Consider the following 25,751-nt stretch of genomic DNA (forward strand, 5'->3'; position numbering starts at 1 on the left):
GGATGAAATGTTAAATCCATTTGGTTCATAATCTTGTGTTAGTTTCTGTGTCTCTGTTTAGTTTCTTTTTCCATGATCTGACCTTTGATTAGAGTGGGGTGTTGAAGTCTTCCACTGTTATTGTGTGAAGGGCATTGTGTGCTTTGGGCTTGGGTAAAGTTCCGTTTATGAATGTGGGTGCCCTTACATTTGGAGCATAGATGTTCAGAATTGAGAGTTCATCTTGGTAATTTTTTCTTTGATGAGCATGAAGTGTCCTTGCTTATCTTTTTTGATAACTTCTGGTTGAAAGTTGATTTTATTTGATATTAGAATGGATACTCCAGCTTGTTTTTTGGGACCATTTGCTTGGAAAATTGTTTTCCAGCCCTTTACTCTGAGGTAGTGTCTGTCTTTGTCACTGAGGCGCATTTCCTGTATGCAGCAAAATGCTTGGTCCTGTTTCTGTATCTAGCCTGTTAGTCTGTATCTTTTTATTAGGGAGTTGAGTCCATTGATATTTAGAGATATTGATAGTGATTGTTGCTTCCTGTTATTTTTGTTGTTAGAGGTGGAATTATGTTTTAGTGTTTATCTTCTTTTGAATTTGTTGAATGAAGATTAATTTCTTGCTTTTTCTAGAGTGTAGCTTCCCTCCTTGTGTTGGAGTTTTCCACCTGTTATCCTTTATAGGGCTGTATTTGTGGGAAGATATTGTTTAAATTTGGTTTCGTCATGGATTATCTTGGTTTCACCATCTATGGAAATTGAGAGTTTTGCTGGATATAGTAGCATGGCTGGCATTTGTGTTCTCTTAGGGTAGGTATGATATCTGCCCAGGATCTTCTGACTTTTAGAGTCTCTGTTGAGAAGTCTGGTGTAATTCTGATAGGTCTGCCTTTATATGTTACTTGACCTCTTTCCCTTACTGCTTTTATTTTCTTTCTTTGTTTTCTGAATTTGGGCTTTGATTATTTGTGACAGAAGTAGTTTCTCTTCTGGTCCAATCTATTTGGAGTTCTGTAGGCTTCTTGTATGTTTACGGGCATCTCTTTCTTTAGGTTAGGGAAGTTTTCTTCTATGATTTTGTTGAAAGTATTTACTCATCCTTTGAGTTGGGATTCTTCACTCTCTTCTATACCTATTATCCTTAGGGTTGGTCTTCTCATTGTGTCCTGGATTTCCTGGATGTTTGGGGTTAGGAACTTTTTGCATTTTCTTTGACTATTGTGTCAATGTTTTCTATGGTATCTTCTGCCCCTGAGATTCTCTCTTCTATGTTTTGTATTCTGTTGGTGATGCTTGCATGTATGACTCCTGATCTCTTTCCTAGGTTGTTTAAGTACAGGGTTGTCACTCTTTGGAATTTCTTTATTGTTTCTATTTCCATTTTTAGATTCTGGATGGTTTTGTTCAATTCCTTTACCTGTTAAGTTGTGTTTTCCTGTATTTCTTTGAGGGATTTATATGTTTCCTCTTTAAGAGGTACTACATGTTTACCTGTGTGGTCCTGTATTTCTTTAAGGAAGTAATTTATGTCCTTCTTAGCATCTTCTATCATCATCATGAGATATGATTTTAAATCAGAATCTTGCTTTTCTGGTGTGCTGGGGTATCTAGAGCTTGCTGTGGTGGGTGAAATGGGTTCTGATGACACCAAGTAGCCTTGGTTTCTGTTGCTTTTGTTCTTGTGCTTGCCTCTTGCCATCTGGCTATTTTTGGTGTTAGCTGTTCTTGCAGTTTCTGACTGGAGCTTGTCCCTTCTGTAAGCCTGTGAGCCTATGATCTTGGGTGTGTCAGCACTCCTGGGAGACCAGCTCTCTTAGGGTGGGATGTGGGTATGTATGGAGAACTGTGGCACAGGGTTAGCTCCCAGATACAGAGAGACTGGAAGGATCCTGCCCCTCACTTATCTGTAGTTCCTGTGCCCTGTGGGCTCCTGGTGGGTCCCTTTTGGGCTGGTATTGGGACAATAGTGGTGGTCTCACTTGTGATCTTATGTGTGACAGCACTTCTGGGAGATAAGCTGTCTCTGGGTGATTTGGATATAGAGAACTGTGGCACAGGGTTAGCTCCGGGGTGCAGATGGAAACCAGAAGGTATAGTTAAAGTTTTTTAAAAAATTGGGCAAGAGCAGCAAACCACTGAACTGAGAATAGGACCCCCGTTGAAAGAATCAGAGAAAGAACTGGAAGAGCTTGTAGGGGCTCGAGACCCCATATGTACAACAATGCCAAGAAACCAGAGCTTCCAGGGACTAAGCCACTACCTAAAGACTATACATGGACTGACCCTGGACTCTGACCTCATAGGTATCAATGAATAGCCTAGTAAGAGCACCAGTGGAAGGGGAAGCCCTGGGTCCTGCTAAGACTGAACCCCCAGTGAACCAGATTGTTGGGGGGAGGGCGACAATGGGGGGAGGATGGGGAGGGGAACACCCATAAGGAAGGGGAGGGGAAGAGGGGAGGGGGATGTTTGCCCGGAAACCGGGAAAGGGAATAACACTCGAAATGTAAATAAGAAATACTCAAGTTAATAAAAAAAATTGGGCAAGGATGGCCCTACTGCTGCAGAACATTTTGGCACCCCCCTCGCCCCAATAAGATAGGGCCATGGTTCTTTAGAGAGATGTTACAATCTGACCAATTGGATGGCCCTGCTCCATTAATTCAATGGAGCTGAGGCTGTGCTTGTCTTTTGTCCTCAGGGTGCTGAAAAGCTGGTGTGGATACCTGAAAGACCCACCCAATCTGTAGAAGATGGACTAAGAGGTTCCAAAGCATCTGTAGAGGCTATACCTGAAGGACAGAAAGAAGATGGAGCAACAGAGATATTGAACCGAAAGGACAGATCCTTCCTACCAACAAGACTCAGGTGAAGGAATCCGTGACTGAGGGAAAAGAGCGGACAACATCTTGGGCAGAGCATGTGGCTGCAGAACTGCTGTTGCGGTGCTGTCATTGTAGAAGGGATCTATTGCTGCTGAGATACACTGGGCTTATGTCCTCAGTCGTCCTGTGCTTCACTTGGTTAAATGGGAAAAGAAAACATTCTTGTTTATGTCAATGACTCTGAGCTCTTTGGTACCCTTGTTGCTAATCATTGTTCCCCAAGCAAGGATGGCCACATAACAGTTTAAGCATGAATGATCAAACTGTAAAACATGATAAAGTATTAACTATCCAACGTTCAAAAGTTAGATAAATTACCCTCTCCAAAGCTCTTATTTCCTTCCACCTTACTGCAGAATTTGCTGTTATGGGTATTCCCATGCAGTTAAATAACATAATTAATTGTCCTGCTTTTACTAGTAGAAATTTTAAGAAATTCTGTTATAAATGGCAAATTCAACATCATACTAAAATCCCTTACAACCCACCAGGTCAAACATTTGTAGAATGTTCATATTCTACCCTTAAGAAATAACTTAAAAAAAATAAAGCGAGGAACTACTCCTCAAGACACTTTTGCTTTTATCCTATCTACTTTAAAGTTTTTAAGTTTACCATTAAGCTGGAACGTATTATTTGAGCTTCCAGAATTTTCAGGATGCCCAGATCTACACGTGGCCATTTTCTTATCTCATTTAATATAAAGAAATAGACAACTGGCTACAAGGATGAAAAATTTCAGACATTTTCTGAGCAATTGCCTGGAGTTTGAGGACAAGGAATAGTGGAAGGGACTAGTGATGCTGCACAAGGCATGGATCCTTCGTCCTGGTGACAATCCGGTCTATGCATAACCTTGCATCCAGTGTTGTACTTACATCTTTTTGTGCTTCTCTTAGGATATTGATAGCTCCAAACAAAAACCAATGCCCTAGAATTTAAACAATCAAAACAAGGGATATGTTGGAACTTTGTCCAGAGAACTATACATGGTGAACAATGCCTTGGGTAGCGGTGAGAAAAAAAGGCATAGGGCTTTTTACCGCAGGTGTATTTTGTTTCTTGGATTGTTCTGACATAACTTTGTGCTGACAAATATTTACATTCAATTTACAAGATGTATTTATTCTTGTTGGATGTCAGAACATAGTTATAGAACCCAATTTGGTTAGTGTATCCTGAACCTGGATAGGGCCTTTTCCTTGTTTTTCTTTTTTCTTTTTTGTTGCTTTCCCAAATATATAGTACAGCCAGACAATTACATTTAAATTGGTCTGCCCTGGGAAAGTTCTGGGAAAGGGTTAATATTTAGTATGTGCTTACTGATGTTTATTTACTCAACCTTCCTAGGACCACTGCTTTCCTTGTTTTACCTGTGTATAAGAGTCCACTGAAACCAAAGTAAAGTAGTCTATAGAGTCTGGCTGTAGTCCACGCCATTCTTTCAGGCTGTCAGATTCCAGATCCAGCAGACAAAATCTACACAGACTGGCTAAACAGTTAACAAATATATAATATTATTATGAACAGTGCAGGTAATAAACTAAATGTTTCAAAAAAAAAACCATATTGCTATTGTCCTTTTTCAGGTAGATGTGGGAATGGCCTCCGAGCAAACAAGGATTATGTACTCTCTCTGCCACATTCCTTGGATCAAAATCTATGAACTAAGGAATACATGTAGTAGTTACTATCAGATATGAAGTTACTCACAAGCAAGGAGGCCCAAAGTGGGTATCCTGAACTTCCTGTGATAGGAGGATAATTACTTCCCAGTCCAAATACAATAGTTTGAGAAAAGAACAGGTATGTCCAGAAGTATCCCAGGCTCTGTACAATCAGGCTTGTTATTAGTTGTATGACCTGAAAGGAAAAGAAATCATTCTTTGTTGTAGTTCCAGCTAACTCTTAAGAAGGAACACACTTCAAGACAAACACTGGAATGAAGAAAAGTGATGGTTTACCACAGTAGTGACAGCTTACAGAACTTTAGAATGGGGGCACTGGCTGGGATATAATGCTGGTATAGTCCTGGGCCATTTTGTTATGCTTTATCAAGCACAATCAAGGCGAATCTGTCGCTACAGAGATGTCCCAAGTTCTACCTTTTCTTGTAAGTTTCCCACTGACATTCTTAACCCCTGGTAATCACTCATCTGTTTCTCATACTTGTACCATTTCCAGAGTGTTTGACAAAGGACATGGCTTAAGATATACCCTTTGAAGCTGACCTTTTCAGGGTAACAACATGGAGACTCAACAAGCTGTCGGATCTTTGTATGATTTATTCCTCTTTTTTATAGCAGTGTATGGTATCCGTGATTCTAGCTGGCTCAAATATTCACCTGATTGGTGTTTGGAAATGGAGACTATGAGTAAGCAATTGTAAGTTGCTATGTAGACTAGTTTCAGTTCTCCAGGAGAAATGTCCAGGAGCATAGTGTTTTTGGGTCTGATAGTAGCTGGATTTTTTTTATTATTAAAGAGGTTGCTAAGAATACAATTCATAATATCAGTACCTTTTAAAAATATTCTGTCTGTCAGTGTGAAGGGAGGATTGGAGTATCTGCATCATTGCCAGCATTTGACTCTGCTACTGTTTGTTTTAGTTCATGCGTGCTAGCTCATAATCCCATTCTCAGTCTCCAGTGACAACTGCTAACGATGTCAGTTATCTTTCTATATGCTCGTTTGCTGTCTATCTTATTCCATGAAATGTCTCTTTATATTTTTTTGCTGACTTTGGAAACAAAGAGAAATGGCTTTTAATCATCTATTACAACAGATCTTATTTGGTCTTGGCAGCATGGTCATATTTATACTTGCCTTGTGTTAGTTTTGTCAGCCGGACACATCCTGGAATCACCTGGGGAGAGAGCCTCAAGGGGGACTGGGTGGATCAGGTGGGCTTGTGGGCATGTCTGTGGGACACTGTTTTGATCACATTGGTTGAGGTGGATAGCACTCATCCCCTGATGTAGAAGAGTTGGACATGCGTGCATTTGTTTTCTTTCTGCTCTTCACTGGGGATGTGATTAGTCATTTTAAGTTCCTGCCTTAACTGTGACTTAGAATTGTTAGCTGACTAAACCCCATAGCCCTTGAGGTTTGTTTTTTCCCAGGACATTTTATAATAGCACAGAGATGAAACTAGGCCAAGCCTCTTTCAGTTTCGGCAAGTGGGAATCATTGCCTGCTCAGCTCCATGGGAAGGTTCGCCTGCCTTGGGGCTTTTGTTCTTTGGCAAATGCTACAACTTCTGCCTGCTCTGAATCACTGCTGTTCACTCTGCCTTAGTTTTCATTTTGGCATTGTTTTTAATGGGGGAGCAGTAGCTTCTTAAACATCCATCTAATTTCTCAAAAGGTTGGGAGTCTATAAGGCTTATTGTTTTTATTTATACTTGGTTTCTATTTGTTATTCCTTTGTGAACCTGCTCATTGAGCTCTTTTTAGGAAAAAGAAATCAACTGACTGAACCATGGTTCATACCTACAATGGTCCTCGGTGGACTGAAGAAGCAGGATTAGTACTTTGAGCCCCCCACCCCAGTACATAGACCCCCTTCTCAAAAACAGAGACAATTTCTATTCCCTAAATCAGTTGGTTGTATCTGTGGAGTCCAGTTTCTGGGTGGTGTGTTCTTCTCTATTTGTGTCTTTCTTATTTAAACAATATCACATAATCTTGATGACTGAATGCAGACAGTGTCTTAAAAAATCAAGTAGTGTGCTTTGTCCCACTTTGATATAGCTGTTTTTATTCCTTCTCCTTCCCACATAATCTTTGGTGATTGATAGCTAAATACAAGTTATTGCTAACATTTTAATAGGAATTTTGTCAAACCCATGTGCCAATGTAGGGAGTACTAACATCTTTACTCTGTTGAGTTTTGCAATCTATAAACATGTCTTTTCATTGATGTAACCTAACTTGAATTTTTCATTAGTATTTAGTCATTTTCAAACTACAAGTCCTATATGTGGTTTCTTCAATATATGTAATTTTTCCCTTTAGGGACTGACACCTTCATGTTCATTATTATCTTATAGAAACACAATTCATCTAGATTCTTGTGACTTTGCTTAACTTACTTATTTCTAGGCATCCTGTGGTTGTGTGTGCATATGCATGTGTGTGTGTGTGTGTGTGTGTGTGTGTGTGCGCCCATGAACGTGCATGTGTGTGTTAACCGTTAGGATTTTTCTCACCTAATTTTTAATCTCTTGTGTTTAACTCTTACATTTTTGGTTGTGAGCCTAGCCTTTAACGGCTGAGCCATCTCTCCAGCCCTTGTGTTTAACTCTTAATCTGGCTCTATCCTTCAGCAGTATGAGTGGATGATGCAAAATCATACACTAAAGGGTGTGGTGGATGAGATTGCCAGGGCAAACAGTAGTGTGTCTGTGATAGGAGCCAGCCATTGCTCATAGAGCTCTGGAGTCTGCAAATTCTTCTGGATGTACTGACAATTTGCTCACCTCTTTTAGAACATGTCATTGTCTTAGGGTTGAAAATATGGAGAGATGGTAAAAGAGAGACTACTCTCCCTCGCCCATTTCTGGATATATTCTGGCTTTGTGTATATTTTGATTCCATGTCACCATTACAAGCCACTGTAATTGATTTACCTTCCATTTGAGGAGTTGATAGTGGAAACAGAGATGGTTCACATCTCCTACCTGAGGAGTGGCAACCCTCTCACTGTGGACTTACTTGAACAGCATTTTGTTCTTACCCCCAATAATCTCAGCTCCTTTTTTATCCACAGACGATTCTGTGGCATATTCATCAAGATGTTTCAGAGGAATGTGAGGATAAGTTCCTCTCCTGTGAAAAACAGGGAGAAAAATAGCATAAATGAAACTAGCTAGTGATTATTGTTATTCTCTTGCATAAGATCCCTAAGCCTGAGGGGGATCCTACTCTACAGCTGTCGTTCATTTTTTAAAAGATACCTGATTGCCCCCTGACAGGTTCTTTTGCACCAGAGACTAGTAGTATCTTGACAAAGCTAGTATTTACCTCTCAAAAAGCTTTGCTCACGGATCGGATTTAAGTTAGACTATGCTAAGTACCAAGTGATAGCTGCCCCAATTATATCACATTTCTCGAGCACCTGCTCATAGACCCACATTGTTGCATTAGGAAATTTAGACCCTTGGTGGGTTTGATTTACCCATCGTCAGCATTGTCAAAGTTCAAGTGTGTGGGGGTGCATGACTGGAAGGATCTGTGCGACATGCTTGCATTAGATGCAGAGGAGGCTGGGAAATAGAATACTACAGAATATAGGCCGGCTTCTTAAGTTAGTGAACAAGATAACCAGAGGGGATAACGCATCATTTCTAGCATCGATAGGAGGTTGTTGCTTCCTGTTTTGTATGAGCCATAACTCCCCCTCAGCTTCTGTATTTAATGCTCATGAAAACTGCTCTTTATTCTAGCTGCTCTGAACGAAGGTGGCTATCCAAAACCATTATATATATACATATATATGTATATATATCTTATTAAAACAAATAAGAGATGATTTCTTTTTTCAGTCAAAGGTTAATACTTTTGTTTTGAGTGACTTTCTGATTAGATTTGGCTTTGACAATCTCCCCCAACCCCCATCTGCTACGAACAGCCCCAACCCTGCCTAGTCTCTACTGTCTTACTAATCTTTTCCATTTCTCTTTAATCACTATGTGCAGTTGTATTTAAAATTCAGGATATTGTCTTTAGATCCTTTCAAAACAACCTTTTCCTTCTCATACAAGCCACAAACTTTGAAGGTGTCAGTTGCCATAATGGCCCGTTGATATCTGGCAAGGAGAAAATGCACAAAGGCACAGAGAAACACACTTTAGAAGACTCTTGGAGTTAAAAATTGCCCATTATGAGAATTTAAAACTTACCCGTTATGAGGTGACTTTTATAAAAATGTAATAATCTCCTTCAAAGGCTCTTCTCAGTGACAAGAATCACCGTAGGGTTGTATTGGGGAGAAAAAAGAAGCTAGGATACAATTGAAACTTCCCAGGAAGTAGTGTCCAACGCTTGTCCTTAATGTGGTCTGTTCAAGGGTCATGGATACATACTCTGTCACGACCCCAAGGTTAGAATAGGGCAATCCTGAAGGGGTTGCTTTTAGGTCCAGATCTTCCTGCCCTGGTATTCCTGCAGGCAGGCAGCTGCCACCTCCATATGTCCCTCATTACCTCTTGGTAATCCAACGCAGCTGCGGTTGTGTCTCAGAGCAACCGTGGTGAAGAGCGCCACGTGAGGAGGGCCGCGCAGAAGCCAGTGGGGCGCGCAGAAGCTAGTTCCGCTGGCCCTTGGAGGTTCCATCCAGTCTTCAAGCCCGCGAGATGCAGATGCAGTTAGGAGATGGGGCCACCAGGAGGAGCTCTAGTGCAGACCGCGTTTTCTGACTAGTGTTGGACATTAGCTATTAATCTGCAAAGCCCCTGAGCCCAACTATGTCTGATTTCCTGCTCCATAGACTTCCTCATCAAGCAAATACCACCCACTGTTTTCCAGTAGACAGATAGAAGCAAGTCTTTCTACTGCGAGTCTCCTCAAAAATCAAAGTTCTAAACTCTAGAGGGAAGAATGTTGTTGGAACCTAGGATCTGGTGGTATTTGGGCAAGATGTATCTTCTGTTCATCTTTCTGCAAAATCGAGGTCACATTTGCTCTGTGTACTTTCCATTTTCAGAAATTAGATTGCGCAAGTCTGTCATCACAGTGGGACAGGAAACTCGAAGCGTTGGAGGCTGGAGGTGGACTTGTGGAGAAGGGATCCAGAGGAAGATGAGAGGAGTTGTGGGGGTGAAAGACAACTAAAATTCATTATATAAATGTATGAAACTGTCAAACAAACAACAAATACGTTAACCACGGCAGAAGGCTGCTGCTTTATGTAATCTAGTCCTAAATAATAGGTATTAAAGAACCCGAACTTGACAATCGTGTCTATGAGGTCGAATGTCATTTATGAGATGGGTCCCCGCCAGCTAAACACGTAAACACTGAACCCACTAAAGTGTAAGGGTGCTATTTCTGGCACCTGGAAGAAGTGAGTAAATAAACAGAAGGCCATCTGTTCCAACTTAGATTATATTGAGTCTCAAAAGCAAAGGCGAATTGCTTGGCTGCTAACCAAGGGACAGTTCCTCATAGGCAATTTGTTGAAGCTTCCAGTACCAGCTATCCCATGTACTATGTAATTTGCTGAATATCTGATTATCTAGGAATTAGAGTTCTCTAATACCTATATCTCCTGTTGTTGAGGATAAATATGAATTGCATTGTTTATGTATTAGGAGTAAGAAATTAAAAAAAATATGGAATACCCTTTACCCTCGGGTTTACCTTGTGGGAAGGGTGGAAGGAGGGATGGTCCATTTCAGTGTTATGTCAGCCAAACAAAAAAATCAGACGCGGCTTAGGTGGTAAGGAGGAGAAAGAAAGGTAAGGACGCCCTTGCAGAACCCGAGCTCTAGGAAAAATGTAAAACGATGCCTAAATCTCTCGAGGATTGTGCATTTGGTTGCTGTATTTTTGAAATGTGAAGGTGACTGCTGTCACTGAAAAAAGTGGCCTCAGAGGACAAATGGAGGTCAGACTGGACCAAGAGTAGAGTGAAAGGGAAAACAAGAGGTAATCATGTGGAGGTGATATGTATTAACCTCTGGAGCTCTGGTTTAAAGGAAAGGAAAGGTAGTTGTATGCAGAGGGAATAGAACAGGGGAGTTGTTTTAAGATGACACTAATACTGTGACTCAATGCTGGTGGTTGACTGTGAAGGGCTGGAAAGCCAAAGCCAGTTGAGGCAACAACTGTACAATTAGAGATGGACCGCGATCTCTAGAATCTGCCTTCTGTCATGCGCAGACCTCAGGCAGGCTCAGCTTTTTCACTGGACACTTCACCTTCTTGGCCTATCACCCAGCTTGCCTCTGTTAACTTGCTCACTCTCTGCAAGCAGGAGCTCTTGGGCAGGAGATTGTAGGGTACAGGTTCTGTGAATTCTATGCGAGCTTCTAGTTCCACACAACTTAATGAGGAGCTATACATGGCTAGAGAGCTTTTGTCACTTGGTTAGCTTAAGTTGACATGTGTTTTAGGTATAAAATACACAATTCTGAAGACTCCATATGATCTGTAGATCATATGACTCCATAGATTATAAAGTATATTGCTAATAATTTTTACCTGCATCATTTAGATGTTTTTGACCTATTAACTATGTTGTCAAAATTAAACACATATGTTTCTATTTGCTTTCTTTGTGTGGCTACTAAGACAATTTAAAAACCTACATGTGGCGTTTCTTACTTCACCAGGAGATAACACTGCTTTGTATCTTCCACTGTCTTGGAAATCACTCCTTCCTTTCAAGTTTCTCACCTTCTGATTTTTTTTTGGCCTTAATTTCTTCACTTTATTTTTTTTAAAACTATGTTTTCTTTCCCATTCCCTTTCCTTGCTCAAAACGTCCTTGCTGTCTTTCAAATTCATGGTCTCTTTTGTCATTAATTGTTATATGTGTGTATATATATATATATATATATATATATATATATATATATATATATGTGTGTGTGTGTGTGTGTGTGTGTGTGTGTGTGTGTGTGTGTGTGTGTTCCTAAACACACCCTGCTTGCTCAGTGTGTACTCTGTTGCTTGTATGTTTTCATGGCTGACCATCCAGTATTAGACAAGCAGTTGGTGTGCTCTTCACTGGGGAAGGCTATTCCTCTTCATTGTCTGCATTCCTTAGTTGCCTGAAGTTCTTTGTGTAGGGCTGAGGTCTCCTGGGTTTTCTCTTGTCCACTTTGGCATGTCCATTGGTGTCAGCCTTGTTCAGCTCCTATTTGGGCAGTCAGGTTGGTGAGACTTTATGGGTGTATCTTCTGACATCATTAAGAGTCAGAATCTCACAGCCAACTTCCTGATCTGGCTCTTAGAATCTTTGTGTCCCTCTTCTACAATGTTCCTTGAGCATTAGGTGGGAGTTGTTTCGTAGGTGTATCCACTATAACTGGGACCCATAACTCTGCATTTTGATTAGTTGTAGTTTTTTTTAATGGTTTCTTTTAAGTGCTTTTCTATATTTACATAAAATCATGACGAGTTAAAGTTGTCTCACTCCTCATCAGAAAAGCTTTACAGTGGATGGACATTATTACAGAGAACCAGAATAGAGAATGACTGTGAACTACCCATTCCCCAATGGGATATGTAATACACTCCCAATCCCACAAAGGAACATTGTGGAAGAAGGGGACTGAAAGGCTATCAGAGTCAGAGGACTAGGAGGATTGTTGGGAAAACAGTGGCTTTTAGACACAAGATTCCTTGTGCTGTGTTTGTGAGCTCTCAACATCTATCCTGACCTGCACAAGATGCTCACAAGGCCAAACCCACCAACATTTCAGCATGCATGGCTGAAGGGCTCACAAGGCTCCACTCCTACTTGATGAGAAACAGGTATCCAACAGCTTTTTGTGGACCGAATGGCGATTTTGTTAAGGTACAGGAGCCACTGGAACATGCCCAGGTTCTAGTGGTCAGCCCTCCATTCACTCAAGTACATCCAGGTAACACTAACTGAACTCAGCAGGTTATATGTTTTTAAAAAAATAGAAGATGTGAATTTGAGAGAAAGATGTAGGGAGAGAGCCCTGGAGTCAGAAACTAACAAGAGGCAGTACAACTGTAATGTACTGTAGCCAAGTATGACATTCACAATCTGCGTTCTCCTTTTTCCCCTTCTTCTTCTTCTTCTTCTTCTTCTTCTTCTTCTTCTTCTTCTTCTTCTTCTTCTTCTTCTTCTTCTTCTTCTTCTTCTTCTTCTTCTTCTTCTTCTTCTTCTTCCTTCTTCTTCTTCTTCTTCTTCTTCTTCTTCTTCTTCTTCTCCTTCTTCTTCTTCTTCTTTTCTTCTTCTTCCCCCCTCTTCTCCCTCCTCTTCTCTCTTCTTTCCTCCCTCTCTTCCTTTTCTTCACCTTCCTTCTCTTGCTTCTTTTACATCTCCTTCCTCCTCCCCCTTTCCATTCCTTTCTTCTCCTCCTCTTTCTCTGTAGAGGAATAGCCACCCTAATTCTTCCATTTGAAATATCCTCCTACCTTTCAAGTCTCCAAACTTCTAATCTCCTGTCTGGAGTTTTCACAAAATATTATCATCTTTACACCAGAAGGAGCATTCTCTCTTCTGGGATACTCTCATTTTTTTTTTAAATACAACTTGAGAGACAGAGAAGAAAACAAACAATCCACAGTGGATGTAAATCCATGGATCAGTGTTCCTTAGCATTGCTGGCATTGCTGAGGAAACTTCTCTGGCATCACAGTCCACATTGGATGAGCAGGTAAGCTGCATGCAGAACAGCTTCCTGGGAAGCGCTCCTCAATGGGGGAAAACAGTTTGCTTTCCGATGGGAGCGAACATCAACTTAACGAGAAGTAGAAAGCAGGGGTACAAGAGGGAGAAAAAGACAGCAGAGACATGCAGGGCAGAAAGGAACTTTAATGAGGACAGAGAATGCCTTGGGACAATAAAGGCATTAAATTGGTGACCCTTTGAGCCTTGCTTTGTGGAGGTAGAAGCTAGCTTGAGCAGAAGAATGCAGAACATGGAATGTGCTTTTCACTCACAGGGAAAGAAATTAGTTTTCCTCTGAATTGCACATTGTACCCCAAATCTCATAGCCTGCACTCTACAGGTTTCAAGTGGTTTTTCTGGTCAACTGCAGATGATCTGCTGGGGAGAGTTGACAGCTCTTCGGAGTGGCTAGCTAGCAAATGCTTTCTTGCGATGGCCTCATACTTACATAGGGATGAGCTTTCTCCTCTGGAACCTAGAATATATGTGCATAGACACTTCTTAAATACCAAGGGGTAACTTTCACCTTGCTGTGAATTTCCTTTTGCACAAAATGTATGGGGTGTGCAGTAGCCCTGTTATATGGGAATATCATGGGCACCTACATCAGGTGTTAGTGGTCATGAAACTTGCTCACGTCTTCTGTTTTCAGAAGTTGTCCTCTACTACTTCAGTAACACTTTCTGAATTTTCATCTTGTGTTTCCATCTGGAAAAGAAAACGCAGTCATTTACAGATGACAACCAGTGTTTCAAGTCATCAGAGTGATGGCAAATTAAAAAGAATATAGGCCACATTGGTACTTATGGATTACGGTCCATAGAGCCATGTACTCTCTTCTGTTTTCATTCTCAATCCAGTCTACCTTATTTTTATGTCTCTACTGCATGCCTTGTGATATGGTTTCTGATATTTATATGTGCGTGGCTGTTTTGTCTGCATGTGTGGGCACCACTTGCATGCCTGATACCTGACGGGGCCAGAAGTGGGTCTTAGGTCCCTGCAGCCGGAGTTGTTGTGAGCTGTCCTTTGGGTGTTGGGAATGGAACTTGAGCCTAGGTCCTCTGGAAAAGCAACCAGTGCTCTTAACCACCAAATCAATCTCCTTCCTGATTTTTAAAAATTTCATGTACTTTTTGAACTCTATATATATTCAACCACTCCCAGATTAATCCTAGCTTTATATGATATTTCCCAATGATTGGCCATTCTTTCCTTTTCCAGAGTTATTCTGACTTTTAAGTAATCAATTCTTTTTTTCTTTCTAAGTTTTCTAGTTAAGCTTGCATCCAGAAATGCTTAAAAAATATTTTAGTTTTTGTTGGTTTGAAACTTCATATGAATAAATTAAAAGGTATGCATTTTGGGAGAGTCTGGACCACAGTCGGAACATAAACACTGCCACTTGTCTAGCACCACCTTCAAGACACAGTTTGCTATAATTTTATTTTTTAAAATTATTAAGGTGCCACATACAAATTTATCAAAGTACATTGGGACTACAGGTGCATGGGAGCTTATTAAAATCAAATAAGTAACACCAGACTCAAGAACTTATAAAACACACCAGAGGCGGAAAGGGCATGAGCCCTTACTGGGACCCTGTGTTGACATCACCTAACGCTGTGATTGTGGAGACTTCTACCAACCTGTACTCTGTTTGCCTGAGTGTGTGCCAAGGGAAGGACAGGAAGATAATTTGTGGTTATCCCAGGAGCTTTGTGTTGGTTTGGTCTCCATTCTTGACATGGTCTTTTCAGTTGCCATTCATTGGTCCACCATTCATCTGTCTGGATCTGCTGTCCACTTGTCTGCCCATTCATCTATCTAGACTTGGTCCTGTTCTCTTTTACAGGCTCCTCGTCCAATTACTTGCTTCTGAAGTTTGACTCAACTCTGTAGCTCTGCCCAACTCTGACCCAGAGTCCTGACTCTGTAGCAGTAGTGTCTCCTGTAGAAGAACAGGGTCACTTATCTGATCCTACAGAGATCCTATGCGTCCCTGTCAACCTGTTATTTCTGCCTCTGTTAGGCTTCTTTGAAACATCTTCAACTCTTTTGTGGCAATTTTGTAACGTGCCAAGCATACACACACACATAATATAAATATTCATAGTAAGATATGTAATGCCTGATCCAAGAATTAAAATTAGTAGTTAAGATTGGATCACATGAACTTGCGTTTGCCTCAGTGGGATGTCAAGGAAACTATTTCCTGTCAATGAAATTACCATTCTTTGTAAACTTATTGCCATTGAATAAATTCTGACATTTTGGACAGATACATTTTGGACAGGACATTTTGGACAGGACATTTTGGACAGTGTGTTCATCTATGTTTCTGATACAGTGAGCTTGCACTCAAACCCTAGGATCCAACTTCACTTAAACCCTAGGATCCAACTTCCTTTTATCTAAATTCTATTTTTGTCCAGTCATCTTATTTAATGAGTCATTGTTGTTGCTCTTTAAACATAAGTCCTTCGATTTTTTGAAAACTTTCTTGGCACAGCCGTAGCCAATGGAAACAGTGAGAGTCATGAAGCAAGCATAGCTTTTTGACACAGTTCCTGCAAAGCTAAACCCAATGCTGCAGTCGCCTCTCACTTTTGGTTTTGGTCTATTCTTGTTGCATTCTTGGGGAGCTTTCTGCATTATGACTCATTTTATGTCTTTCCCTTGAAAATTATGTCTGAGTCTGTTTAGGGCAGTTCTAAACACACTACCCCTTCTGCTCTCAGGGAAATAACCTTATTTTTCCCTATTTGGAAGTCTTTGTGCCCTGGAGATTGTGACAAGCCAAGAGATATTAGAAATTTCTTTATGAGGACATGACTCCAGGATCTTCTTGGTATGTCTGCCCCTAAGCAAACTCAGAAACAGAATAATGACATCAGTAGAAACTTAGAAGTGGCAAGCTCCTACTGACCAGGAGAATTGACATCAGATCAGAGGCCTCCTTCTACTATATACTCAGAGCTTTCTGAAAATGTAGTTTATAAGATTGGAGAGGTCATACAGGGTACACACCCCTGTAGTAAAAAGAACTCAGTAATAAAGTTAGATTGGTTAGAATGACCTTTTGCCTGCATTATAGCATGTATAAACAAGGAAGGACATATGAAAAAGGAGTTAGGTCTCAGGATTTGCTATTCATAAAATGGCTGGCTCAGATATTTTCTATTTGCCTAGCACTTTGAAATCACAACTACTGCCAGTCTAGGAACAGGCTGTCATATATTAACTGTGCTTGCTTTACTAAAGATATTCAATAGATTCTTCAAAATGGGGTTATAGGGCCAATAATAAAAATAAAAATCTGTTCTTATCTGTACTTGCTAACTGTAATTAAACTTGTAAACTCAGACATGTAATGAGAAATCAAACTCATGTCCAGAGACAAAATGATATATGACCTGTATTTCTTGGAAAATCATGAGTCTGTTTTTGTTTTATGAAATCTGTATAGTTTGACTACTAGTTATTCAGGGCTACAAGATTCTCCTGACTACCATTCCTGACTCATTCCTCCTTCAATGACTAAGTCCTTACTTCCTCTTAGGGACCTGTCAACTACTGGGACTGACCCCAAGTACTTTTTTCCTTTCTTTAAACCAATGTATTTTATTTATTCATGTTAGTCCTGCTGCGACTTGATGTGCCAGGGCAGGCTGGTACCCATGGGGCAGCACTCTCTTTCTGAAACATCACCTTTGTTTTCTCCTGACACCAAGACTACAGTTCCCAAGTCACATGTTGGTTTAGCGTTTCTATTGCAGTGAAGAGGAAAACATTTAATTGGGGTTGGCTTAGACACTTCAGAATTTAGTCCACTGTGGTCATGATGGGAAACATGGTGGGATGCGGGCAGACATGGTGCTGGAGAAGGAGCCAAGGGTTCTATATCTGGATCGACAGGCAGCAGGGAGAGAGAGAGAGAGAGAGAGAGAGAGAGAGAGAGAGAGAGAGAGAGAGAGAGAGAGAGATCCACTGGCCTCCCTAGAGCATCTGAAATCTCCAAGCTCACCCCCCAGTGACACACTTCTCCCACCAAGGCTACACCTACTGCAATAAGGCCGCACCAATAGTGCCACTCCCTGTGAATCTATGGGGGATATTTTCATTGAAACCACCACACATGTCATTAATTTTTGCTCCTTTTATTTCAGCTATTGTTTGAAACTGGACATCTTAGGTAATTGTTAGATACTTTAGGTAAATATTAGATAATTTAAACCAGTGGTTTTCAATTTTGTTACTGTTACGAATTGTAATATGAATATCCGTGTTTTTTAATTGTCTTAGGTCATCCCTGTGAAAGGGTCATTTGACCCTTCAAAAGGGTTGTGTCCCATGTGTTGAGAACCACTGATTTAAATAGTTTCATCTTTCCCTGGGAGTGGTGGATGCTACTTTCTCTCTGGAGACTTGTTTATACTAATTATGTGGAGTCTGTTTCCCTTAGAGCATGCCTCTGATGTATCTACACATTTCCATTGTTTTCTGGTTCCTAGCTCTCCTTAAGGTCCATTTCTTAGTCTACCCCCCAGGGCTAAGCATAATTGCTCAGCCAGTAATTAGACATTGGTAATACTAAACACATCTTGTTGTGGCCCAAATTACAGTCTTCAAAAGACATACATCAAAATCCGAACCATTGGCATCTTGGAATGTGAACATGCTCAGGGATAAGATCTTAAAAGGGTCAACAGGATTATAATAATGCCATTTTTCTGGGCTGTAGTCCAATGTGACTGGTATATACAAAAGGCAAGGAAAGACCTTGTGAAAATACTGAAAGCCAAGGAAAGGGCCTTTAGAGGAAACTAATCCCGCAGCACTTTGGGCTTGAGCTTCTAAACAAGAATTTGGAGAAAATTTTCTTGTTTAAGCCACATTATCTATGGTGCTTTGCTGTGGCAGAACTAGAGGAAGAAAACATATCTTCAATCAATAAAGATTCAGGGAAATGTTTGTAAAGTTTGGGCTGTTTATATATACTCCTTTTTTTTTTTTGGTGGTCTTTTATGAACCAAGGCGGGAAACTCAGTGGGACTTTCTCTAGTTTCCTTAGTGCATACAGAGATATGAACATGTGTATATTTTTTTTTCAGACACAGGGATGACCAGCTATCAGCAGTCCACAGTGGTCTGAATGTCTCTGTTGAGTTTCTGATATTTTTTTTGTCCCAACAGTAATATGATATCCTATGATCTTAGCTGGACTGAGTGTTTTGGTCTTACTTGCCTGTTGGCCACTGAACTCTTTGCCATTTCAGTAACACTCTTCCATCCCCAACCCCAACCCAAGAAAGAAACTTTCTATGTTATTTATGCCTCAAGCAAAACCATCTGCCTCAAGCAGCAAGGCTGTGGATTCTCTAAGTCTTCCTCACTAATTACTTTACAATTCAACTTAAGGGCTGGAGGAATTATGTACAATGGTTAATCCTAATTTGTGACAATCCTAATTTAGAACCAACGAGGAGATACACTACTGGATATTTTTTTTTAATTAATGTTTTCAGAGAGGGTTAGCTGAGGGAAGATCCATGCCCAATGTAGATGGCATCATACTGTAGGCTGACTCTGGACTGTGTAAAAGGAAGCAGGCAAGCAGGGCAGCAGCATCTCCCTCTCTGCTTACAAAGTGTGCATGAATGTGTGTTTTGTGGCTTTTTGTGTACGTGTGTTTATTGCGTATGGGTGTGTTTCATCCAAACGTGTGGAGGCAATGAGAACAATATTAAGGAAAGATTCACCTTTTATATATGTGCTTTTAATTTTAAAATTTACAGTTTCATATGTTACTCTTGTCATCCTGTTTTAAACACATATTTATGGCAAAAGAAAACAAAATGTAAAGGAAACATTATATATTCCATTGTTATTCGTTCTAGACAATTGTAGCTTGCCACATATGTCCTCAAGCTTAGGTACTAGGAACCAAAAGCCCTTGAATTGTTGGAGAAAACACTTACCAAATATGCACAACCAGAGATGGAATATGTGAGGGCGACCACAAATTCCAGGGGGTAAGAGCACAGCAAAATGCGGGAGACTTCCCTTCCCAGCTTCTGAAACCGGGAAACAGGGAGACATGATGTATCATCAGTTTCAGTGTGTGCCCACCCAAGAGGACCCTAAAATAAGATTCAAAGAGAGGAAGGAATGCAGGGGCAGGAGACCTTCTTCTGTTTGATTTCCCTGAGAGTTTTCAGTTGTTTATTTTTATCTTCATTTGTCATACTTTTATTCTTCCCAGTGCACCTTCTGGGGCTTCTGTACTTCATCGTCACCACTTAGCTTTTCTGTCACACTTCTTGACCATTTTTAGGCTCATGAATGTATTCACTATCTAAACTTTTCAGCTAATCTGGCTGTTATTATGAAGAAGAAGAGGAAGAAGAAGAAGAAGAAGAGGAAGAAGAAGAAGAGGAAGAGGAGGAGGAGGAGGAAGAAGAAGAAGAAGAAGAGGAGGAGGAGGAAGAAGAGGAGGAGGAGGAGGAGGAGGAGGAGGAAGAAGAAGAAGAAGAAGAAGAAGAAGAAGAAGAAGAAGAAGAAGAAGAAGAAGAAGAAGAAGAAGAAGAAGAAGAAGAAGAAGAAGAAGAAGGTGATGATGGTGGTGGTGGTGTCTGTGTACATCTGTGTCCTCGTGCTCATCTGGAGGTCTAAGGGCAACTACCAGGAGTTGTTTTCCTCCCTTCCACTGTGGGTTCCAGAACTGAACTTAGGCCGTCAGGTTTGTGAGGAAAGGCAAGTGTTTTCACCTGCTGAGCCACCTAGTTGGCCCAGTTTAAAAAGTTATTGCTAATTTTTGTTTCATTTTCTTGTGTGTGTATTTTATGCATGTTTGTATGTATGTAACTGTGCAAATGTGTGGTTGTATGTGTACATGGATGTGTGTGCTTATAGAATCCCCTCCAAGAATGATGTTAGGAGTCATCCTCGATTATAATCGTTTCCACCTTATTAAGTGAGGTAGGGCCTCTCAATCAAACCCAGAACTTTCTGATGAGGCTGATCTTGCTAGCCGGTTTGCTCTTAAGATTCCTTGTCTCTGCCTTTGAAGGCTGAAATTGAGTTTTATCTCCTTTCTCAAAGATCAAGTGACCACAGGTGTGTGGGTTCATTTCTGGGTCTTCAATTCTATTTCATTTATCTACCTGCCTGTCTCTGTACCAATACCATAGTTTCTTTTTTTTTTAAATCACTATTGCTCTGTAATAGAGTTTGAGGTCAGGGATGGTGATTCCCCCAGAAGTAACTTGGGCTGGCATTTGTGTTCTCTTAGGGTCTGTATGACATCTGTTCAGGATTTTCTGGCTTTCATAGTTACTGGTGAGAAGTCCGGTGTGATTCTGATAGGTCTGCCTTTATATGTCACTTGACCTTTTTCCCTTACTGCTTTTAATATTCTTTCTTTGTTTTGTGCATTTGGTGTTTTAACTATTATGTGATGGGGGGAGGAGTTTCTTTTCTGGTCCAATCTATTTGGAGTTCTGTAGGCTTCTTGTATGTTTATGGGTATCTCTTTCTTTAGGTTAGAGAAATTTTCTTCTATAATTTTGTTGAATATATTTACTGGTCCTTTGAGCTGGGAGTCTTCTCTCTCTTCTATACCTATTATCCTTAGGTTTGATCTTCTCATTGAGTCCTGGATTTCCTGTAAGTTTTGGGCTAGGAGCTTTTTGCGTTTTTTTTTTCTTTTTCTTTTTCTTTTTTATTAACTTGAGTATTTCTTATTTACATTTCGAGTGTTATTCCCTTTCCTGGTTTCGCTTTTTGCGTTTTACATTATCTTTGATAGTTGAGTCGATGATTTCTATGGAATCTTCTGCTCCTGAGATTCTCTCTTCTATCTCTTGTATTCTGTTGGTGATGCTTGTATCTACGGCTCCTTGTCTCTTCCTCTGCTTTTCTATATCAAGGGTTGTCTCCCTTTGTGCTTTCTTTATTGTTCCTATTTCCATTTTCAATTCCTTCACTTGTTTGGTTGTGTTTTCCTGTAATTCTTTCAGGGATTTTTGTGTTTCCTCTCTAAGGGCTTCTACTTGTTTACTTGTGTTTTCCTGCATTTCTCTAAGGGAGTTCTTTATGTCCTTCTTAAAGTCCTCCATCCTTATCAAAAAATGTGATTTTAAATCTAAATCTTGCTTTTCTGATGTGTTTGGATATCCATTATTTTCTTTGGTGGGAGAACTGGGCTCTGATGATGTCAAGTAGTCTTGGTTTCTGTTCCTTAGGTTCCTGCGCTTGCCTCTCGCCATCAAGTTGTCTCTGGTGTTTGCTTGTTTTGCTGTTTCTGAGAGTGACTTGACCCTGCTGTTGGCCTCTGTGTCAGCACTCCTGTAGAACTGTTTTCCTGTTTTCTTTCAGCCTTTCCTGAGAACAGGTGCTCTGCTCTCAGCTGTGGTGGCGCTCCTTGAGACTGTCTTCCAGCTCTAGGAGCGGGTAGGGATCAAACGGTCCTGCCCCTGATTGCTCGTGTAGGTCCTTGCACCCAGCGGTCACAGTTGGCACTATGTGATTCCCTCTTGGGTCTGGACTGTGGGCAGAGGGTAGTCTCCTCTGACTTCTCAGGAGTATCCACACTTCTGAGGGTCCAGCTCTCTTCCCCATGGGATTTGGCTGCAGGGAGCTGTTTGGCTGGTTCAGTTTGGTCCTGGGCACAGACCAGAACTGTGGGTACTGGTGGCTGTCTGTTCCTATATCCCTGTGTCCAGAGGCACTATGAAGTTTCCCCTTGGATCAGGGATGTGGGCTGAGGGGTGCATAGGTGCCAGTCTGTCCTGTGGTCTCAAGATGTCTGCACTCCTGGGTGGATTGTGATTTCTTTATTGTTTGTATTTCCATTTTTTGATCCTGGATGGTTTTTCTCAATTGCTTCACCTGTTTGGTTGTGTTTTTTTGTAATTCTTTAAGGGATTTTTGTCTTTTCTCTTTAAGTGGTTCCATGTGTTTACCTGTATTGTTTTGTATTTCTTTAAGGGTGTTATTTCTATCCTTCTTAAATTCCTCTAACCTCATCATATGTTGTGATTTTAAATAAAAATCTTCTTTTCCTGTGTGTTTGGGTTTCCAGGGCTTGCTGTGTTGGGGGAACTGGGTTCTGATGATGCCAAGTGCTTGATTTCTGTTGCTTAGGTTCTTACTTTTGCCTCTCGCCATCTAGTCTCTGGTGTTAGCTGGTCTTGCTGTCTCTGACAGTGGCCTGACCCTCATGTAAGCCTGTGTGTCAGCACTCCTGGAGACCAGCCTTTTCCCAGCGGGATCTGGGGAAGGAGAGCTGTGGCCCTGTGTCAGCTCTGGGTGCAGGCAGAAACTGGAAGGATCCTGTCCTGGACTGCTCCTCAGTTCCTGTGTCCAGAGGGCTCTGGGTTTTCTCTTGGGTCAGGAATGTGAGCAGAAGTGGTGGTTTCCCCTTTTATCTCAGGATTTTTTGCACTTCTGGGAATCCAGCTCTCCCTTCATGGGTTCTGGGTCCAGAGAGCTGTGGCACAGGTTCAGCTCCGGGCACAGCTCCTTTAGTGTTTTTCAATTAGGCAGTTATACCAGTCTCTTTAGTACTGGACTGCTCTTTTGCATTGTCTATTTTCATCACTTAATTTTTTTCTATTTCTTTCCAAGTAGCTAAACCTCCTAACTTCTGCCTCTATTTCCACCATTGGGCTTCCACCAGGTATCATCATTGTTAAGGAGTGCACATGAGAGATATCAAGGGCATATAAAAACTTTGCTTTAATGGATACATAGGTTAACATGTGCACTGTCTTCTCTATGAGTAAAGTATAGCTTCAAAAAAGGCTCAGGACAATTAAAAGGTAGCTTTAGGTAGCTTATCTCCTGATGAGGAGATGGTTCAGTGTGTAAAGCACTAGTATTGTATGTAAACATTATGTCTATATATTATCTATGTATCTTCTACCTATCAGATTTTTATATATCCATCTTTTATCATTTCTCTATGTATCTATCATCTATTCATTAATATATATGCTTTATATATCTATGTTCTATTATCTAGCAATCATATTTCGGTTTACTATTATCTATCTATCTATCTATCTATCTATCTATCTATCTATCTATCTATCTAATATAGTGTTTATTTTCATACCTACTTACTTTTCTTTCACTTTTACTTGTTTTAATATGCATATAAATTTATCTCTCTCTATATATATATGTATACATATATATTTATCCTGTATGTGAATACATGCTATGTGTATCTTTATACTATTTGTCATCATCTATATATTATGTAGCTACCATCTATACTTATAAATATTAACCTCATTCAGAGTTAATATTTATAAGTTAGATTCTGAGTAAGTTGAAGGAATGAGGAAGTGCGGCACAATTTGTTTTTCTCTGTGAATAGTTTAAAATTAAATGAAGAACAAATGGATTTTTTTCTTTTGGAACCATAACAACAGGACTAACTTGTGCTTCAGAAATATTTAAAAAGAATAGCAAAGAATTGACATCCTGCGGTCTACCACAGTAAGCACCATGCACTTAAGAGCTGTTTCTGTGTTGTACAGATCCACCAGGGCCCAGAAATGAAATGTTTCATTTAAATGGTCCTTGTTTGCCAAGGTGTGCTGTTGTAGGATATCTAGTGATTGTCTGGCTAAACATTTATTCTAGCTCTTAGCTCTTGCCTTTTCTCTGTGGTATTCTCCTCAGATCCGACTCTATCTTGTGACTTCACGATTTATTCTCAACAGGTTAAGTCATTCTGCCCCTGTCATGGGTGGACCATGGAGGATATCTAGGGATGAGGGCAAATTAGTTCAACAGGTGGCAAGGCGACCCAGGGGAGAAGTCCGCTCCATGAGGGTATACTCATACACCCCAAGGCATCACTATCATTCTGTGGCTCAAAAGTAATTGAATTTGCATATCTGCAATGTGTCGACATTGATTCCTAAATGAGAAACTTGGGAATTAGATAGGCACACAGAGTGACCATGTGCCTATGCTCCAGTACACATTATTTCAGGATCTGGGGGGATTTGCAAAGACTGAATTGCACAGTTCTTTTGCATAGATAAATGTTTTCATGTTATCTCAGGAAAGTTGTGGCAACTCTTTCTCTTCCTTATCAAATGGAGTCAGTTTCTGTTTTAAACATAGGACCAGAAGTGCCTTAGAAGTTGCTGAGTGGAAGAATGATTAGCTCCCTGGAAGCTTGGGAGAAAGTGAATTTTAGAGACTCTACACAAATGGACTGGGACATTATGAAAAATTAGTTTTTAGACTTTAATTTTTCTATTTAATATAAGTGTGAGAAAGCAAATCGGTCAGTTAGGAGAAAGAAACTAGGAGCCCAGAGAAAAGAGGTTGCTATGGTAATTTTGTGACAAATGTAGTGATCATTGGGTGCAATTAAATTTGGTGTTGTCTCTTTTTCTTTTTACTATAAAACAATGTTTTTATTAGCATATATTAATTATTTTTCTAGGTGTTAATAGTTTTTTTTTATTGAAATAGATTCTTCTCTCATATAATACATTCTGGCCACAGTTTCCCCTCCCTCCACTCCTTCCAACTCCTCTCTAATTCCCCTCTCTCCCAGATCCACTCCCCTTCTATATCCATTTAAAAAAGAACATGCCCCCAAGAGACAAGATTTGTGCCTTCATTGTCCCAGCACATCTTGCAGGCATATTAGACTGTAGATCAGTGGTTTTGTGACTGGGTTGATGTCTATTGTTTCTCTTTTCATAATCTTCAGAATACCTAGCTTCCTCTACCAAACAGACTATAGTGTAGGGATGCGGGCTCCGGGAAGATACCAGCTCTACCTCTCTATGTTCAATGAGCTTTGTGGATGTTGTCCTTGGCAATAGCTCCCCACTGTCAGTTTATGTAGTGACCCTTTGTCCTAGCATCAGTCTAGGTTGTTTAGGAATCTCGATGGGACCACCTCTGCCAACAACTCAACCAAATACAACCCAGTCCCAACACCGGAAGCCTTGACTGGCTACGAAACGATGTCCAGCTCAGACTCCATATCTCTGTTCCTAGGAGTCCTCACTATGGTCACCCTCAGGCACTGTCCATTTTTGATTTTTGAGATAGGGCCATTAGCCTCAAACTCCCCAAATAGGCAAGTCTATCTGACTAAGTAAGCCACAGGCACTAACCTGTCTCTGTCTCCTCAACATAGAGTATGCACTCTCACTACCCCTACACACACACACACACACACACACACACACACACACACACACACACCACCTCTCCCTCTCTCTCTCTCTCTCTCTCTCTCTCTCTCTCTCTCTCTCTCTCTCTCTCTCCTCTCTTCTCTGTCTTGCCTGCAAGGCAAGTACTTTACTGAGTGAACCTCTCAGTCTCTCAATGCAAAAAACATACATTTCTGGACCACAAACCTATTTTATCCCCCTTCCCAGGGAGATCCATGCACCCTCCAACCCCTCACTAGATCTCTTCTCTTTATCTAATCTCTCTGGATTATAGCTTGATTACTAT

At 40.6% G+C, this 25,751-nt stretch overlaps 2 protein-coding genes across 16 annotated transcripts in view; both read right to left on the minus strand.

The window, feature by feature from the left end:
* Positions 1-9,725, minus strand: part of Ms4a19 (membrane-spanning 4-domains, subfamily A, member 19) — a 32,428-nt gene extending 22,703 nt beyond the window's left edge. Inside the window, exons 1-3 of one of the 5 annotated variants that reach the window (XM_006231098.5) lie at positions 8,776-9,725; positions 7,611-7,702; positions 4,587-4,736 (exon numbers count right to left, since the gene is read on the minus strand). In XM_006231098.5, the coding sequence (XP_006231160.1) occupies positions 4,587-4,736; positions 7,611-7,664 (204 nt within the window). In that variant the 5' untranslated portion in view covers positions 7,665-7,702; positions 8,776-9,725. The remainder of the gene's footprint in view (positions 1-4,586; positions 4,737-7,610; positions 7,703-8,775) is intronic. The other 4 variants (XM_063280124.1, XM_008760269.4, XM_017590307.3 and 1 more) reach the window with 4 other exon arrangements.
* Positions 9,726-13,371: 3,646 nt separating this feature from the next.
* Positions 13,372-25,751, minus strand: part of Ms4a13-ps1 (membrane spanning 4-domains A13, pseudogene 1) — a 28,692-nt gene continuing 16,312 nt past the window's right edge. For 4 of the 11 annotated variants that reach the window (XM_006231104.5, XM_063280107.1, XM_006231105.5 and 1 more), the window contains 2 exons: positions 19,229-19,324; positions 13,372-13,955 (listed from right to left, as the gene is read on the minus strand). In XM_006231104.5, the coding sequence (XP_006231166.1) occupies positions 13,896-13,955; positions 19,229-19,324 (156 nt within the window). In that variant the 3' untranslated portion in view covers positions 13,372-13,895. The remainder of the gene's footprint in view (positions 13,956-19,228; positions 19,325-25,751) is intronic. The other 7 variants (XM_063280110.1, XM_063280085.1, XM_039101340.2 and 4 more) reach the window with 3 other exon arrangements.

Source organism: Rattus norvegicus, chromosome 1 (genome assembly GCF_036323735.1).
Source record: "Rattus norvegicus strain BN/NHsdMcwi chromosome 1, GRCr8, whole genome shotgun sequence".
Classification (NCBI taxonomy): Eukaryota; Metazoa; Chordata; class Mammalia; order Rodentia; family Muridae; genus Rattus; species Rattus norvegicus.